General features: G+C 33.7%; 1 protein-coding gene across 1 annotated transcript in view; it reads right to left on the bottom strand.

The window, feature by feature from the left end:
• Window positions 1-18,074, bottom strand: part of LOC138141266 (RNA-binding protein 12) — a 52,349-nt gene that overhangs the window by 22,143 nt on the left and 12,132 nt on the right. Inside the window, exon 2 of the mRNA XM_069061969.1 lies at window positions 8,502-8,656. Coding sequence (XP_068918070.1) covers window positions 8,502-8,644 — 143 coding nt within the window. The 5' untranslated portion in view covers window positions 8,645-8,656. The remainder of the gene's footprint in view (window positions 1-8,501; window positions 8,657-18,074) is intronic.

Here is an 18,074-nt window from a genome sequence, read left to right as displayed (position 1 = left end):
TACTGGACAAAACATCAGTGACAGATTTGGATGACTCAACGTGTTCTCCTTAAAGTATTTTCACTCTATGTACTCATTTTTGTAAGCAGCTAACAGCACTTACCTATAACCGAGTCTCCTATAAGTTGCTTTTTATTGTTAGTTTTAACGAAAGCAATGTAAATATTAACAGAACGATGACTGTGGGGAATACAGTAAGCAACTCTGATGAAAGACATTTTAAAGAAACAATACCCATTTTCTATTAAATGTTCTCTTCAACAAATATTCACTTAAAAATGTCGCAGGCAGATCCGTTGAAAAGCAGTAAACCTCTTATAATCAGAAGAGGCAGATGTAAACGTGAGAAAATGCATCCATATGGCATAACGTTAATAACACGTTTAACTAGAAGAGGATTGGTACGTATGTCAGTTAAGTAAATGTGATCCAATAGTCCCAGTATTTATCGGTTTAAGGATATACATCAAGAATTTAAAAATTAATGAGGAAAATGACGACGTCCATCTCATTGTCGGTCGCGCTCGTCAGCGCGGGGTGCCACTTGTACTTTACGGTGAATTGAATCAATGATGAAGGATTTTTATTTTATGGATAACATTGTAAATTATCCAGTTTTCAATTTTTAGAAATTTGTTTTCACATCTTTCAAATAACTCTAAAATCAAATCTTCAAACTATTTATATTCAGGGACTACTGTTCACTTATCTTACGTTACCTTCCGTATTTATTTGTTTAGATTTTGTTTCTTATCACTTACATATTGTCCTTTGTGTTCATTTCATTATTCCTTTTATAACTTCCTTGTCCTTTCCAAGCTTCGTATTTTAGTTAACGATTAACCATAAAATTAAGTCATTTTCGTTAAATTCGTACTTTGTTATTTTCTTTTCAATTCTAATTGTGAGTTAACGAAATGGAGTTACAAACGAAATTTCATTGATGTGATACTATCTTTTACGAAATACGTTAAAAAATCGATTTAGGCGAATCTAGAAGTGTTGAAACCTAAACAGCTGCATATTGCGCACTCAATCAACTAGTCCAACACACAATTATTTATTCACACCGTCGAGTGATTGCTTTCAGAAAAAAACCAATTTCATTATGAAACTGTTAAAACATTTATCATTGGTTTTGACTTTCTACGAAATCAGTTATAGTACTTATTCCGTAAGTTCATTATTGACAATATGGAACAACATAATGGCAAAAAGAAATATTGTAAATGCCATTGATAACTTTTTTCTCTGAAGACAGCCGAAAACTTCACAAGTTTAACTGGACTTAAGTTTTAAAAATTTATTGTACCCAGGTTACGAAAAAAAGTTATGCAATTAGTCCCTATAAAGTAGATAAGATAATAACGGTTTGTGTTTATTGGATTTTTAGTAATTTTTTGGCATTAATCGTAGATAGGAATGAATGAAATCAAAAATGAATCTAATATATACAGATGCCAACTCAAAAAAAGTCGAACGTTACAAAAATATGTGGTAATGCGGAATTATTTTTAATAAAAGAGATGACCGCAGTTTACCTTTTGGAGAAATTACGTGTTGCCAACAATCACCTGACCGGCGAGTAATGTATCCACTATTGGATCGTTTGGCCTTCCGTCAGTATTACACTTAATCCATGGAAGCCCATGAAAATACGGGGTCATTATAATTTTTTTTTGTTCGACTGTCAGAATTTGAGAATTTTCTCCTGTGTGAACGGATTTTGATAAATGTGACAACTTGTCAAAACGAAACGTCAAGTTAATTTTAAAGATTTTAAGCAATTTGGAGCCTTTAAGGGGTTCGTCGAACAAAAAAAACGTTGTATTCAACTCGTTCTTGTGTAAATTGGACTTTTCTTGGCACTCGTCGGCCTTTAAAACGCTCGTTTCAGTCGCGTTTTAATCTGGCCCACTCATACCAAAAAAAGCCCAATTTACACACGAACTCGTTAAATAAATAACTAATAAATGTTTGTAACAACTAGTGGGCGTAGCGGCGCACCTAAAGCATAGCGCACAGCCACTTACGATGGGACAATCATTTATAATGACCCCGTATAAGTAAGACTTGTTGTGCCAGTAAATTCGGCTTGTTAATAAAATTATATACATACTCGTAATTCATGAAACAAATTATTTGTTTATAAATTAGTTGTTAAATAATAATAAATAAGATTATATGCGACCACTTACTCTACTACAAAAGAGGCATGAATCACATGCATATTATTTGATTTTATGATTATTAAATTTGCCTTATCGAAATTTTAAATCTTGTGTAAGAGAATTTTAAAAACGCAACAGAAAACTACCTTTTCCACCCCAAACATGTGGCTCATAAATTATATTCTGAAAGGTCCTCGACTCGGAGGTGATTTTTAAGAGTTCCACAGGCGAGACAGGGGCAGTGTCGCTTGGCGGCTGGAACCGACCGGCTGTCCAAGGTACGAGTACGAGAGTGACGGCAGGTGAATAATTGTGGCCCGGAAGTGGTGTAGTGAATTAGGCTAGCGATAGCCCGAAATAGAGATACAGTTACCAGGTGTGTTGGTAAACTGGGTGATAGCAGGTTTGGGCAACCTGGGCTATAAATCAGTACCTTAATGCGTAAAACCTCCCTATACCATGGTATGATTCCTGAGCACCGGATGTCCGGGTGGGGCACCTTTGGCTCATGACACGGCTAGGCCGTTGATCGGGCGCGTCTTGTCGGGACGGCTGGTGGTGGAAACCAAATGCACCGATCATACGTTGCGGAATAATAGGTTATGAGGTCATTCCGGTCCCCAGGTACTGAGGGGGCAGTGTAACGTATGGAAGGGAGCTATCGCGCTCTCACGCTGGCATTGGTGGCCTTTTTCTGTGGAGGCTGCGGGCGGGCTGTGCACCCCAAAGTGCACACGGGGCTATTACAGGTGCTACTAGAACATCCAACGCAATCCCGGAACGTAGCGCTCTGAAGACGACGCCCGTGGTTGGAGCCCCTCATCATGATAGAAGCTAGGGGGAGGAATCCCCCGGGTGAGTCACTGTATGACCTTGATTCGCGACAGATGTGTCAGGTGTTTATCATTTACCGTTTGAATGACAGAATGAGGTGGAGGTGAGTCCGATCGTAGATTATCGTACGACTGTAGCTGAGATTGTCTAATTTAATGTGTATCGATGAGTCTGATCGATTAATGATCAAATATTGAGGGATAACGCCCTTGGACAAAAACCAAGTCTTACACTTGTGATTAGACATACATATTTACTTTGGGGGTCATTCACGAAAATCGGTATGGCTCGATAAAACATTACAAATTCAAAACCATGACAAATGATATTGTTGAAGCATTGTATTTGCCGCTTCGTTAAAGATTTGCAAAGTATCTGAGTTTCGTGAATCTATCCTTTAGTAAGTATGTTATCAAGACAAGTCTGGGAGAAATGCTTATTTATTTGATAACTTTCGTTATCGCATCATAATGTCTAACGTATACATCGTAATGCAGCAAGAGTTAAGTATGTTGATCTAGATGTTCTTAAGTTGTTATCTGCGATGAACCTGACGTTCTTGGAGAAGCAGATGACATAAGTATCCGCTCGCAGTTCGGAACTTCAGATTGCTATGTTGAAAATGTCCGAAAAAAGGTTCGCGTCAGACAGTTTCAATGACATTGGGTTATGATTGAATATGTACACTTTTCCGGATTTTCTTCTTGAGATCATTTTCACATTTATATTCTACGCCAATGTCTTTTAGACTAAAATAATCTGAAGTGTAATGACCCCGTTCTAATCTACTGTGTGTAGTAGAATTATTCCAAAAATAATGTTTGGGTGAGACGTAACTACATATAAAGACAATTGCGCTAGTTTAACAAAACAAGGTATCACGTCTTATCGCAAGAGAAAATTAAATTTTTGTACTTTTATCGCTCATGTATTTATTCGTTTTCTTATTTATTTGTTGTACGAGAACACTTGTCAGATATGATGAATACTTTATATAATTTCTTTGATTTCGCCTTAAAGTACGTATATGTGGAAGTATAATCGTGTCAAAAATAAATTACTCCCTAGATTTCGAACTTTTAGGGAAATAACGTTTTTCAGGTTGTATTACAACCGTTGTAACTAGAATTTTCAAAAGTAATTTTGAATGCCTAAGGTTGGTTACTACGAATTGAGAGATTAAGTCCAACTAAGTATGTCGATAGAAACCAAAATTGATTGTGAAACGAAAAAATATCTTCACTTAGGGAGAAATAGAGCCATGCAAGGAATTCGCTGCGTTACGGTTACGATATCTTTTGTTTGTCACCAGAAACCACAGAGCCTACAAGCTCACCAAATTTATGGCAGTCTAGTAACGAATACCCCCCTAAATCCTAGAGAGTAGGTAATTTATTTTTGACACGATTATATCTGAACTTTTTTTTTCGGCCTCCGTCTAGAAAATACTGATTTTCCCTTCGTCTAAAGCGTCTTGAAAATAGCATTTGCGTGCCTTGGCACGTAGGCAAATAGGAATTTTTGATGAAAGATTTTAGGTTGGCGGCACTGAGAGTGTCAATGTCATGTGGAATTTTTGTATTCTATAATTTTTTAAGTGTGAAATATTGATGTTGGGCAAATTTGTATCCTTCATCGCAAGCTGTGCATTGTGTATAGCAGAAGTCGAATCAGTAGAGGCCGAGGGGGTTATTAGAAATACGGGCGGGCGGCCACCAGGTCGACAACCCTCATGGACAACTGGCGACGGGTTAGGAATAACAGAGAGAGGACGACGACGGTTTTGAATATTTCAGGAATTGATTGACTTTTGTCGTGTCACAGTCGCTTCTTGAATCTTTTATGTTGCCAATGGAAGAAAAATAAATTCCCTATCCGGTAGTATTTTAACAAAAATGATTATCTTTTGCTTTAAATAAATTTGTGTATTACATGGCCAGAAACTCTTGCAAGTGCTCGCACTTGTGGCGCCTCTGCCCACAAACCGTGCTCGCACTTGTAAAATGATAGCTTCTAGCCTTTTTTTGTGTGAAAATCAAAATACTCTGAAAATCATCTAGATCATGTATCCCATGTTTGTGGCTTTGGAACTGTTGAAAATACTAGTGTATTTGGCATCTTCTTTTAAACGCGTTTAATTTTATTTAGGATAACTTTTTGTTACTTTTTTTCGGGATACCACACGTAAGATTTCGGTTTTTTCAAAATAAAAATGAAGAATACTTTTTGGAAGCAATCCGCAGCAATCCAAGTGGTTGATAACGTAATACCTTGACCCAAGCACCAATGTAGAACTCGCATCACGTAGTTGTATACATACCTATATTAGTATACACGGTCGTCACATTTATAGTCACTTCTGTTCTCCAGTGGCGGGTAGCGAAATTAACGAAAACGTTTACGAAATTTTTTTTTTTTAGAAAAGTTGTTACTCTTGATGAGTTTTATTACCAGTTAAAATTACTGTACTTATTTCTGTTACATGCTGTATGTACCGCTTATGGACTGCAATAATACCACAACTCGAAAAATTACTATTTGAAATAAATTCGTTTAGTTTGCGTTGTTATGGAAGAGTAGCATGGAATAGCGACTTTTGCTATTTGGTGATCCAACACTGAATTAACTGATATGCCACTGTTGTTACTGGACTAGTTTACAATGTTGCGACTTGTAGTACGTAACTCCAAAATAGTATCTTTTGAGTTGTGTCACTATCGTGTTATGTACCGGGCGATTTTTTAAATTTCACATCTACTTGGCTAGGTCTCCATTGTATTATACAGTGTTATTATAAATGTTCCTAACATTGTAGTTGGCGTAGCGGTGCACCTAAATAAAGTGTACAGCCACCTACGATGTTAGAAACTTTTATAACCCTGTATATAGCCGATGTTATTACCTAAATTACTTTTTAAAGCCTCTGGTTTTGATTGAATCAACTCTAAAATTTCACAATATGAAAGTTACGTTAAAAATATTTCTCTCAGGGCCGGAGTCACCAACGCCAGTTAAAGTTAACTGTAGGCTAAAATATACGAAAACATTGTTATAACAATAGGTAGCTAAAGTAACGAAGCATTTTAACCTACAGTTAACTTTAACTGGCGTTGGTGAATCCGGCCGTTAAAGTTCTTTCCTTATATGGAAATTTAAAAACTTGTAATTACATAGTAGGTTGTGATTTTGACCTGATTAAATGCTATTATTGTAAAAAAATAAATAAAATGGGCTCATATAGACTTTAAATTAGACTCATCCTTAATTTTCTTATACAAAAAAATGATATCTGGTAAGAATAGCTTTCATGTAAACTGTCCCGTAAACGAGAAATAGCAGTTATTACTAACTACACTTTCGTTGCACTACTTGTTGTTGGTCTCCGAGAAGAAATTTGAAGTATTCAATACGCACAGAAGTAATACATAATTTAATTAGTACTTCCAGATCACCCATGCACTAAAACGGTTTTTGGCTTTTCAGATTTCATGTAACCTTTCAAGCACGCGCAACATTTTTAAGAAAAAATTCACACAATCTTGAAATCGAAAAGTGAAGCAACCACAATGGAAATTTACATTTTTAAATATTTATTTAAAATTTAAATTTGTAAAACAGCAATAACAACAGCAGTAAGACTGTTATAATGACGAAGAAAACACTGGCACACTCATAGAAAAAAAGAATGAGACTTTGTGCAACCGAAATAAAAAGGAAATTGAATAACAATGAAATTATACAATGATAAAAGAATCATAAACTATTCTAGAAAGTTCATCAAGGGACAATCAAATATTCGACCAAAACATAAAGATTGTAACAAAACAAAAAAAGTTATTGATAAAGTTTCGTCCAAATATCTAATATTCCAAAATATATATTTTAACTTTACTTTTTTAAGAGGTAAAATAAAGACCTGTAATGCATTGGTCAATGTATGGATTAATACGTATTTTCGAACTCTATTGATAAAAAAATCAATTGAAAATTAGGTATAAGATATTTGTTTTCGTCACAACGTAACTAATAATTGTAGAAGGAACACAGACAGACTCCTTTCTAACATGTTACATTTTATATTGTATTATTTAAATAGTTTACTATTTCATTATTATTTTAAAGACAACTTTAAACGTAAAGTCAGAGAGTATGATATGTTATTCAACAATTAGGAGTGAAGTTTTGTCATATTTCGTTAACATCGTTTAAATATTTTGGACCCCCATGTATAATTCTTCATAGTTTAGTTTAATTACACGAGTAATTGCTGTCAAAATTATTTGTTTGTTTATCCACCATGTAGAAAATTAAGGTCCACCTTAAATTTTTATAAGTTTAGATTTGAGTAGAGATGGGCGAATACTAACCAAGAATGTTGGAAAATTTCGAAAATTAATATGCAAGTGTTTAATGTTTATTCTGAGAAAATATACAAATCTATCAAAAAGTATGGTGATTTTGAAAAATTAAAGAAATTTTCTTAAATAAATGTCGTTAAGAATTTGTAATTGATAAATGTACCTAAAAATAATTTAAAAAATACAAGATTCACCTTTCGCTTTATTAATTTATTAACAATCTGAAATAACTTCATAAATAAATAAACAATTCGAATACTAGATGTTTCATATCGGGTAAACATTCGAATTTTAAAAACATGCTCCTCCCATCTCTTAAATATAATGTACCAAAATTGGTTTCTAGCTTTAAAACCTACTCCACACATACTCTCTGAACAATCCAAACCTACAATTGAATTTCTGAACAATAAAATAACACTGCTTGTTGATTTTATAAAGATTGCAGATTGTTGCTGCTGCTTACCTTATAATATGTAATTGTATAAAATTTTGGAACACATTATTGTTGTCCTGTTTTCCCCCACTATAAAATGTATAGTTGACACCAACAATGTGTGAATGTAAGAAAATAAGATTTTTCTACGTAAATATGTAAAATAATCAACAAGGATTCCCTTTAAGAGACTACATATTTGTATTGTATATATGAATAAAATTCGTTAATGTTTTTCATTTTATGTTCATGATATTAGTTTTACTATGCGATTCTTTTTCAAGAAAATTTAAATCTAGTAATAATTAGAATTCAAACTTGAGTGTTCTAAGTAGAAACCGACATGGGTTTAAAAATGTACCTCACACTAACAATTTTTTTGTTGTTTATAGTAAAGTACTTACCACATCTTAAGCAAGAAACCATGAACTCTGTTGCAATCTCTTATTTATCCAGCAGTTATTCCAATAAAAAAAAAAAATCTAGCACACATATTTCTTAATCGCCGATTATTGATACATATTTTTTTAAACTATTGGGAATTTCTTTCAATAATCACAGTTGTGCTCTGATCAGAAAATGTACGTTTCATGGAGTTAACCAATAGCGTTAACTAAGAAAATGTGGTGGCTGTCGTGTTTAATTTCTAAGTAGCTACGCATTTTGATTTTCGAAGTGGAAATAAAACCTTCCGTGATATACCTGAAAGCGATGAACGCGTCGCCTTGTTCTCCACCAACAATATGTACGCCTCCTTCTGGAATGCTTAATCCGTGGAAGAATTGTCGTATGTCGAGAGCGTTAGCTGACCATGGTAAGTTTTGCAGACGTATTATGACACTCATCTTAACCTAGAACTATAAAAATACGACAGAATTAAAAAAAAATATGAAGCTTGTTATTCAGTATGTATGAATAATTTTAGTTCAATAAAAAAAAAACATTGAAAAATCATTGCAGCAAATCATCTCTTAAATACTTAAATAAATAGATACATACAATTATGTACACAATCATGCCACCTATAATTTGATAAATTCAATTAATCAATTTACAACTGAATACTGACTAAATATTAAAATTGAACCATTTTTGTTACACCAAATAAGATGAAGTAAGTATAATTTTGTAACACGTTGATCTTTCTGTGACGGGGCATGATCTTTCTGTGACGAGGCATAGCAATGACTCTTTTTGACCAATGACTTGTTTGTGGCTTTTCATAGTAACAAATGAACCAAACCATGGCTACGCATGATTTTAAACAGGAATGTGAACTGTCCGAATTTATTAAAGATAAAAAATGACCATACTAGAAAGCAAAGTTCGTTTTATTGTAACTAAACAATCTCAATTTTGGTATATATGCTCGACGTAATTAGACCATATGGTAGACTAAATTTATGTTACAACATTATACTGAATGCAAGATCTATGTATATAGTAAAATTGCGGCATAAAAACTAAATACAGGGTCTATCAGAACTGGCGGACCAAAATAATACGGTGAAATCATCATCTTCTGGGAATAATAGGAAAAATATTTTAAAAAATCCATCCTCATTGGATTTTAAAATAAGAACGTTGTTAATTGACCAATCGCGTGTAGATATAAAATTACCTTAAAAAATTATATCAATAACTATCGAAACAAATTTGATTGTTGCAAAGGACATAATAATTGAATATTATGTCATAATAAATTATTTCTGACAATTACAAAAGTCATTAAAAACGCTTAATGTTTACTTCTTTAGAATATTTTGATATGCTTGTCTTATATGGACAGTGTGATGAGAGCGCCACAGTTGCTGCTCAGGAGTCAGGAGTACGCAGTTCGTTTTCCCAATAGACTATTTCTTTAAGTGAATGCGCAGTAGCAAACTCCGCCTATTTTCATACAACTCATAAAGTGTCAATTCTATTGTCACTAACAAGTCGCCAAAAACACAATGTTTAACTGCACCGTAATGCTTTGCCCTAACTTTACCCATTTTAAACAGTTTTTGAAGACTTTATTATCATTATTTTTATTGTTAATATTATGAGGTTAGGTCACGAGCTGATATGCATCTGACAGGAGTAGAATGAAAAATGGCGCATGCGTGTTCTAAACCTGCGCCGTGAAATACCCTATAGGGAACATCCTAGCAGAAATACTATAACCTGAAAAATACTATAACTTAAAAACGTCCGTCACTGCACAAACAATGCGGATACCCAACAATGCATATGCATCATCAGAAATGCATCCATAGTTACAAATAAAGCAGGAAAACTAATTTATATTATCAACAACAGGATTGGTCAGTTTAAATTGCTTCTTTCCTAATCATTATTTAAGATATATTTTTTTGAGCATTTTTCCTATTATTCCTAGAAGATGATAAATTCACCGTATTATTTTGGTCCGCCAGCCTGTATATTAGTCACCTTCATAGTTAATAAACCTGTTTCATGTCAGTGGCATAACAAATGAACCAACGCTAATGTCACTTCCAGGGATTGATGTACAGTCGATGGACAAATAAAACTGGGACAAAAATGACAATCACATAAGTCAAAATTTACAAATTTGCATCGTTTAATTACGGCTTTATTACAAATAGGTTAAGTTTGGTATGACATATTATGTAGAAAGTGACAAATATACTGACAATTCAATGGTCTGATTTACATAGATTAAATTTTAAGTGTCCCAGTTTTATTTGTCCACCGACCGTACAATGGATTAAAAAAAAATGGGACACGTCAAAAAAAAATTACACAATTTTTTTGGTTTTTTAATAGTGTGAAACCGTCTTGTATTCTCAAGTAGACAATTAATTGACAAATGGACAATTGCCATCTAGAATACCAGGCCTTAAGCCAGACAGCGTGTGACGTCAAGAGGAAGGCCAAACGTCAAAATTTGTTTACATTTTCAGAAAGTATCAAATACGGTGTTTTAATCATTCTTATGGAAGACTGAAAATTGTGAGATAAGCAAAAGCTTGGTGGCAAGTGTAAACAGTGAATTTATTTTATCGATGAACCATAGGGATTTACATGGTGTAAACTTTATTTCGTGTTATGCAATGGTTTTTCTACTGCTAATTTCAAAATCATTTTTCGCACACTTTTAGCTTACTTAATTGTCCACAAGTTATGTAATAAATAATTTTTTATACTTTGCTTTCGTACTTATGCTATTACGATACTGTTTTGCGTATCGTAACAGGAAAAGGCGTGATATAATAATAATAATACTAAAAATAGTGAAATTTAATTTTTTAATTTTGACAATAGGCGTTTCACGTCAGGCGTCAAGGTGACGAATGAAGCTACGAGGTAAATTTAGTAAATATAACCTTACATTTTTGTGACAAGTGTCTGTTGCCAACCCACGCGAAAGTCCCTAGTCTACTATGAAAGTTTGAGCAGCCGAAATTTCAGGGATTAGTAAAGCACAGTAGATAAAATAGTACATTATACTCGTTTAACAAGACGTATTATCACATTCGTTCCATTAAAGCACTTCTCGCTACGCTCGTCGTGCTTTAAACACACTCATGTGATAATACAACGTCTTGTTAAACTGGTATAATTATATACTATATCTGACATTGAAATAAATTACGAAGCTCTAAAACTGAAAAGCAAATGTTTTAACACCTATTTATTAAAAGATTTCCCAATTCGAAAAAAAAAAGATCCAGGGAAACAATTTTTTTGTTCGACACTGTCAGAATTTGAGAATTTTCTCCTATGTGAACGGATTTTGATAAATGTCACAACTTGTCAAAACGAAACGTCAAGCTAATTTTAAAGGTTTTAAGCGATTTGGAGCCTTTAAGGGGCTCGTCCAAAAAAAAAAACGTTGTAGTCAACTCGTTCGTGTGTAAATTGGGCCTTTTTTGGCACGCGTGGGCCATTTTAAAACGCGTGTGAAACGAGCGTTTTAAAGGCCCACAAGTGCCAAAAAAGGCCCAATTTACACACAAACTCGTCAAATAAACTACTATTATTAAATGAAACATTTAGAACTTAAAATGTAAATTTTAAACTAAAGAGGTGGACAAATATTTTGCTGTTTTAAATGCTCAAACTGTTTGATAAAAGCCACTAAACAGTAACCTAATCGGTTTGGAAAATGGTAGAATAATAAAAGTAATAAAATTATTTATATTATAATAAATAAAAATGGTCCAGTAATATGAACTCCCAAAATTGCTGCCCATAAATTCACCTTTTGGGGCCATTGTGCATATGTTTCTTGAAAAAATAAACACCGGAACCTGTAGAAAATTAAGTAAGCTACAAGTGTGCGAAAAATCATTTTGAAATTAGCACTAGAAAAACCATTAACACGCAATAAAGTTTACACCATGTAAATCCCTATGGTTCATCGATAAAAACATTCATTGTATAATAATTTCAGTTGATACCAGGGTATTTACTGTTCATTGAACGTCGCAAAAGACGTTGAAACCTGGGAAGTATTTTTACATCCAATCAACATTTTCGTGATTGTAAGTCGTTGTAAGTACAATTTAATAATAGATGTAAGAAGCATTTGTTGTGATTTGGTGTTATTTAAATGATTCACAAAGTAAAAATTACGCAAAAACAATAAATACACAAACTTAACCTCACTTGTAAATGACAATTTTCGTGTCATTAATGACATTTTACCGCATGAGGCAGTAATTGTAAAGGCTAAACACATCGTTCTACTAAGAAAAAGAATGCTAACCAAAAATTTTACTGTTTTTATTAAATTCTGGAGGTTTCATTTGTTTTTAGATGAAGCCTTTACTGTGAGGTCACGATCAAAAACAATTGCTGCCTAAAGGCTTTGTGTTCTAGATGGCAATGAATGGACAAAACCAAATTTACGTAAGGAAAAGATTCGTGTCTAACTGTAATATTTTTGCTTACATAGTTTTATTTTGTAGTTTAACAGTAATTTTTTTGTTTTACACACTTCGTTCGCCATTAACCTGTGTAAATAGCTTTTAAGGTTCTTACACATTACCTTATAACATCAACTGAATATTCAAATTTACAAAACAGAAGGTAGGTGCTTTGCAAAAAAAGATATCCATATAGGATATCATCTATAAATGATTGTCTGGTCAGGTCAGGTGAAATGAAAACTTGTCAAATTTTGAATGTGCCGCTTCATGTGTAGAATAAATTCGACAATGAATGTCACATTTTCCGGTTAGGTTGTTGGTATTTAACCAGAGACACGTTTCAACTCCCCCTAACATTAATATACAGGATCGCTGAAAAGCATGGATACAACTAAATATTTTCAGAACGGTTCAGCAGAACTCGTTGAAATTTGCCACACACTTAAAAGTATTTAAATTCTATCATCTGATTTTTTTTGTCAATTTTCTAAAATCATTTATTTTGAAGATACATACAAGGCTAACTTGATTTTTTTAATGGCACAGGGGTCAAATTTGATATCTTTACAAAGAGTACTTTTTTGTGAATTCAGTGATATAACACATGCATATATGTATTATTTTAATCGAAACTTTATAAAAAATTATGGAATCAATAAAATTTGAAAAACTGTACAATTTGTTTAACCTTGGAAATGTTTTCGTTAGTTCTTTGCCGTCTGTACTTTGACAAAAAAAATAAATAAAAGTTAATAATAAGTGTAAAAATATGACATTTCACTGAATTCACAAAAAAAATAGTCTTCAAAAATATTAAACTTGACACCCCGTCTCATTTCAAAAAATTTAAGTTAACTTAATCTCAGATGATAGAATTCAAACACCTCTAACTGTGTGCCAAATTTCAACGAGCTCTGCTAAACCGTTCTGAAAATATTTAGCTGTATCCATATTTTTTAGCGACCTGCACATGTAATGGTTTTTACTAAATTTAAACTTCTTATCGTCATATTTAAGGAGATCTACGTAATTTAGTGACAGTTAAAACAGACTTTCATCCCGTTTGTTCTTATTTTTTTTTTAATTTCTTTTATGCTTTAGTCGCTCACATAGGGTCAATCGAGTAATTTTTCGGTAGCTCGTCTGGTTTCTTTACTTGCCTACATTAAGGAAAATTTACCATAAGCCTTGTTTCAACAAAATATTTATTAGTTGCTGGTTCTCGACCACGACTGATTACGCTTCACACATATTGTACACCTAACAAAATGTGTCCAGAGGCTGCTGTTTGGATATGTCGTTGCCACGTTTTTTTGCATCTTCCAGCGTATACATCACACAAAATACGTCATCAGCACCGTCTGTTGCGTTCGTATTATATCTACTGCTCGTAGAGGAAAATACTGATAGGCGACAAGATGTTGGGCAGCCGAAGCAAATACATGGGGTTTGTGATACAAAAATATTTTACTTTTTGTCAGACATAACGAAGATTTTACTTTAATTTTTCATTACTATACTTAATTTATACGTTTTGTAGTTGATGGGCACCTGCTCATTTGTCCCTTGGTACCAGGCGCTACTGTTTACTTCAGTCCCAAGACCCAATGTCTTTAAAATGTAAGCTTCAATAAATTAGATTTAACTGAGATTATTCTTTTCTTAAACCCAAAAGTTTTAGTATCGTAAAGAGAATTTAAAATGCTTTAAAATGATACTCTTATATCAGTCGACCCCCATTCCTTATAATGATTGGTATCCACTCTAGTCAGGTGGATGAAGTTGTGCTGCTGAATTTGTCGCTTTTATGTGCGCCTCTTCAAAACAAAATCGATCTGTTTTGACATTTTCTGTAGTTCTCAAGATAATCCGGGTCGACACTTTTTATTGGGCCGGCCAACTGTAGAAAGACTGAAGCCGTCACAACTTACGTTTTGAAGATTATTAAATTTTTCTGCAGACTCTTATTGGGCATTACGTTGTAATTTCAACCACGACAGTTTTCCGCATTCGTTTTTTCGGGCTATACCTATTGATACAATTTAATAAATGTCCTCGTATTTTTTATATTTATCTTTGCCATTTAAAAAAAAATATTTGATAATTATCAGCGAGGTTAATCACGGACCCAAAGCTGATTCGCCTAGAAATTTTCTTGATCAGAGGATATATTGGGTGTATTAAAAAGGACGGACAGGGATTTTAGTAGCATAGCATAGACCCCGATTTTGTACCAAAAACTGTTCTGCAGCTTTCAGTTAAAGAAAAAAAACCATTATCGTTTCACTCGCGTTTTAAAATGGCCCACGCGTGCCAAAAAAGGCCCAATTTACACACAAACTCGTCAAATAAACTACTATTAGCAGGACATAATCGCAACCCTGCATGTATTTGCACCCTTATTCTCGAAAATATCTGGGAACACGAAGCGGTTAAATAACCACCATTTAAAAATTCGATTCCTATTTAATTTGTAAAGTGGACTTGGTAAACACTGCTACATACCAGGTGTAGAATGGATTTTGGTACATAGGCACTTTACATGTAATACATAGTAAAAATCCTCGGATATTGGCTCCCCTAATTATTTTCCAACAAAACCTTACACACAAAAGTGGTAGAGTAAAAAAAAATGTACCCGAATTCTTTTCTAATACCTTCTGGTTCCGTTATTATAGAAAAATTAAATGTTAAGCATCTATCGATAAAACAGTAATAGCCATGATTCCCGACTGCAATGAAGCTCATTTTTTGACAAAGGTAACGGGTTTGTCGATTCCTCAAAGAATGAACTCTTTTAACAAAGAAGAAAAAGTTAACTTCGTAAAATGGTATTACTCCGGATTGTCTTTTAGAGCAAGCAACATTTCCTGCATTCTATCTGGAGCGACCAATTCCAAGTTTGACATATCAGATATCATACATTATCATCTCTGGTTATTAGTGTTCTCACCTCGGTTACACTTCACAGCTATATTGCTATTTTGACAATTTCGTCAATTCTTTTACTTACCTTCGGAAGATTAAAAAAAATACCATTTTCAAAACTCCACAACTTTTTTATTTAAGTCTTTGTTCTAAAATAATTAGGGGAGCCAATATCCGAGAATTTTTACTTTTACACGTAAAGTGTCTATGTACAGTTGCGGCCAAATAAAAGCGACCACTAAATTGACATTTTATGTCATTTTTTATAAATTTTGGTAATTCAGGCTTTTAAAATGAAAGTTTCTCTGGTAACCAGATACCCATACCTGTGGCACAACATAACAGTGACGGATGATGTCAATTTGAAAAATAGTTTTTTTTTAATGTTATAGTTCTCCCAGAGCGATTTTATGGCAAGGCAATAGTAATTATTACGCCTGTTGAGATGCCGATAAGCGACATAAACAGACCCCTGTCAATCATCATTTTCGTTCTATACCTGTCAGTTTACAGGGTAGTACTTGGACGAATTTACGATTAGGGGTTGTACTTGCGGTTTAAACGTATTGTCGGTGTTGTTAACGTTTATACAATGGTACTACCCTGCCATAAAATCGCTGCAGTTCTGGGAGAACTATATCTCCTAGGAGATGATTTATTTGCTCGCAACTGCCATTCTACACTCGGGTATGTAAATATACGTACATTTGGTTGCAACAAAAAAAAAGAAAACGGGAATTGTCAGAATAAAATTGACACATTTTTACAATTTGTCCTTAGTGTGAAACCTTCTTACGAGAGATAGGTTAGAACAATTATGGTCAAAATTCAATGACATTTAAAAAAATTATTTGATAGCTATTGTCACGTAGACAATTTATTGACAAATGGACAAAACCAAATTTACATTAGGAAAATTTTCAATTCCCGTTTTTTCCAACCAACTGTATAATGCATTCATTTTTGTAATAACGAACTAACTGCAACGTTTTCTTTGTTAGATTTTTTTACAAAAGAAATGAAAAATAGACAGTTGGCAATGATTCAAATTGTCAAATATGTATTATTGTCACTGCCAAAATGAATGAATTTCCAAAACGGAGTAAAGCATCAATAAGCAAGCAGACGAACCAGCACATTTTAAAGGCTTTCAACAAAATTAAAGAAATTACTCATGGAGATAATGGAAACGCAAGTACGAAAAGTGCAAAATTGTAGAAGCAGTGGCGGATGTTTTTTCGGTAAATTCTAATCTAAAATAAAACTCTCCCTAAGTGCTGTGCAGGCTTCAGTCCCAGAAGTACATATGTACAAAATATTAAATGAAGGACACAAGGACAAGGCTTATGGGAAACTTTAGCATCCATGACATCCCCGTTCGTCATTACAAAAATGAATCTACTACATATACGGTACCGGCCAAAAGTAAAGAAACAAATTAAAAACTTCGAATTGTATCCGCAAAAACTGATATGAATAAAATGTGTTTGGAAATGCAGATGCTACCGACTCAAAAGAAACTATAGTCATAAAAAAATTGAATATGATAAGTTTTTGTACCAAAACGGCTTTTTTGTTTGTTTTCGTAGGGACAAAAGTAAAGAAACATTTGGTTTTATTCATTTTTAACGAGTTACCACAGCTATGTGCTTTAAAATTTGTGTGTCTTTGTAGTATATACGCTAAATAAAGAAGCCTAAAGGTAAAAGTTTGTCTGTGGATATGCGAAAATTAATAATTGATAAGTTTCAATCAAAGAAGAATGCAGTAAAAGTAAAAAAGGAAATCCCAAATGTAAGTTTGTCAGTGAGGTCTATTAGACATCGACTTAATGATATTGGATTTTATGGAAGGAAACCAGCAAAGAAATTGTTCATTTCTGTTAAAAAACGAAGAGTCCGGTTACAGTTTGCAAAAGAGCATTTGAATTAGACGCCGCGCCTATGGAAAAACATCCTATTCTCTGACAAAACTAAATTTAACTTGTGCAGTTCTGATGGCATACACTGGATAAGACGTCTAAAGAACGAAAGATTCAATTCTAAGTAAACAAGAGGTACCGTTAAATATGGAGGTGGAAATGAAAATTTTGTGGATACTTTTCTGCTTATGGGGTAGGCTCATTACATCTCATAGAGGGTATAATGGACAGATTTGTTTATTTCCACAATTTGCAAGAACAAATGCTTCCGTTTACAAAGGACAATATGCCCCTTCGATGGACACTTCAGCAGGACAATGACCCGAAACACACATGAAATATCGTAAGGGAGTAGTTTTTAGCAGAAAAAGTGAACGTAATGAAATGGCCGGCCCAGAGTCCCGATTTAAACCCTATAGAGAACCTCTGCGACCACCTTGATCGGGCAACTCGGAAAGAAAATGGAGGAAGATTAGAATCCAGAGAAGAGTTGTTGGAGGCAGCACAAAGAGCCTGGAACAACTTAAC

This window comes from Tenebrio molitor, chromosome 1 (assembly GCF_963966145.1).
Source record: "Tenebrio molitor chromosome 1, icTenMoli1.1, whole genome shotgun sequence".
In the NCBI taxonomy this organism is placed as follows: domain Eukaryota; kingdom Metazoa; phylum Arthropoda; class Insecta; order Coleoptera; family Tenebrionidae; genus Tenebrio; species Tenebrio molitor.
Note: the sequence above shows the minus strand (reverse complement) of the source record. Positions and strands in the feature narration are given on the sequence as shown.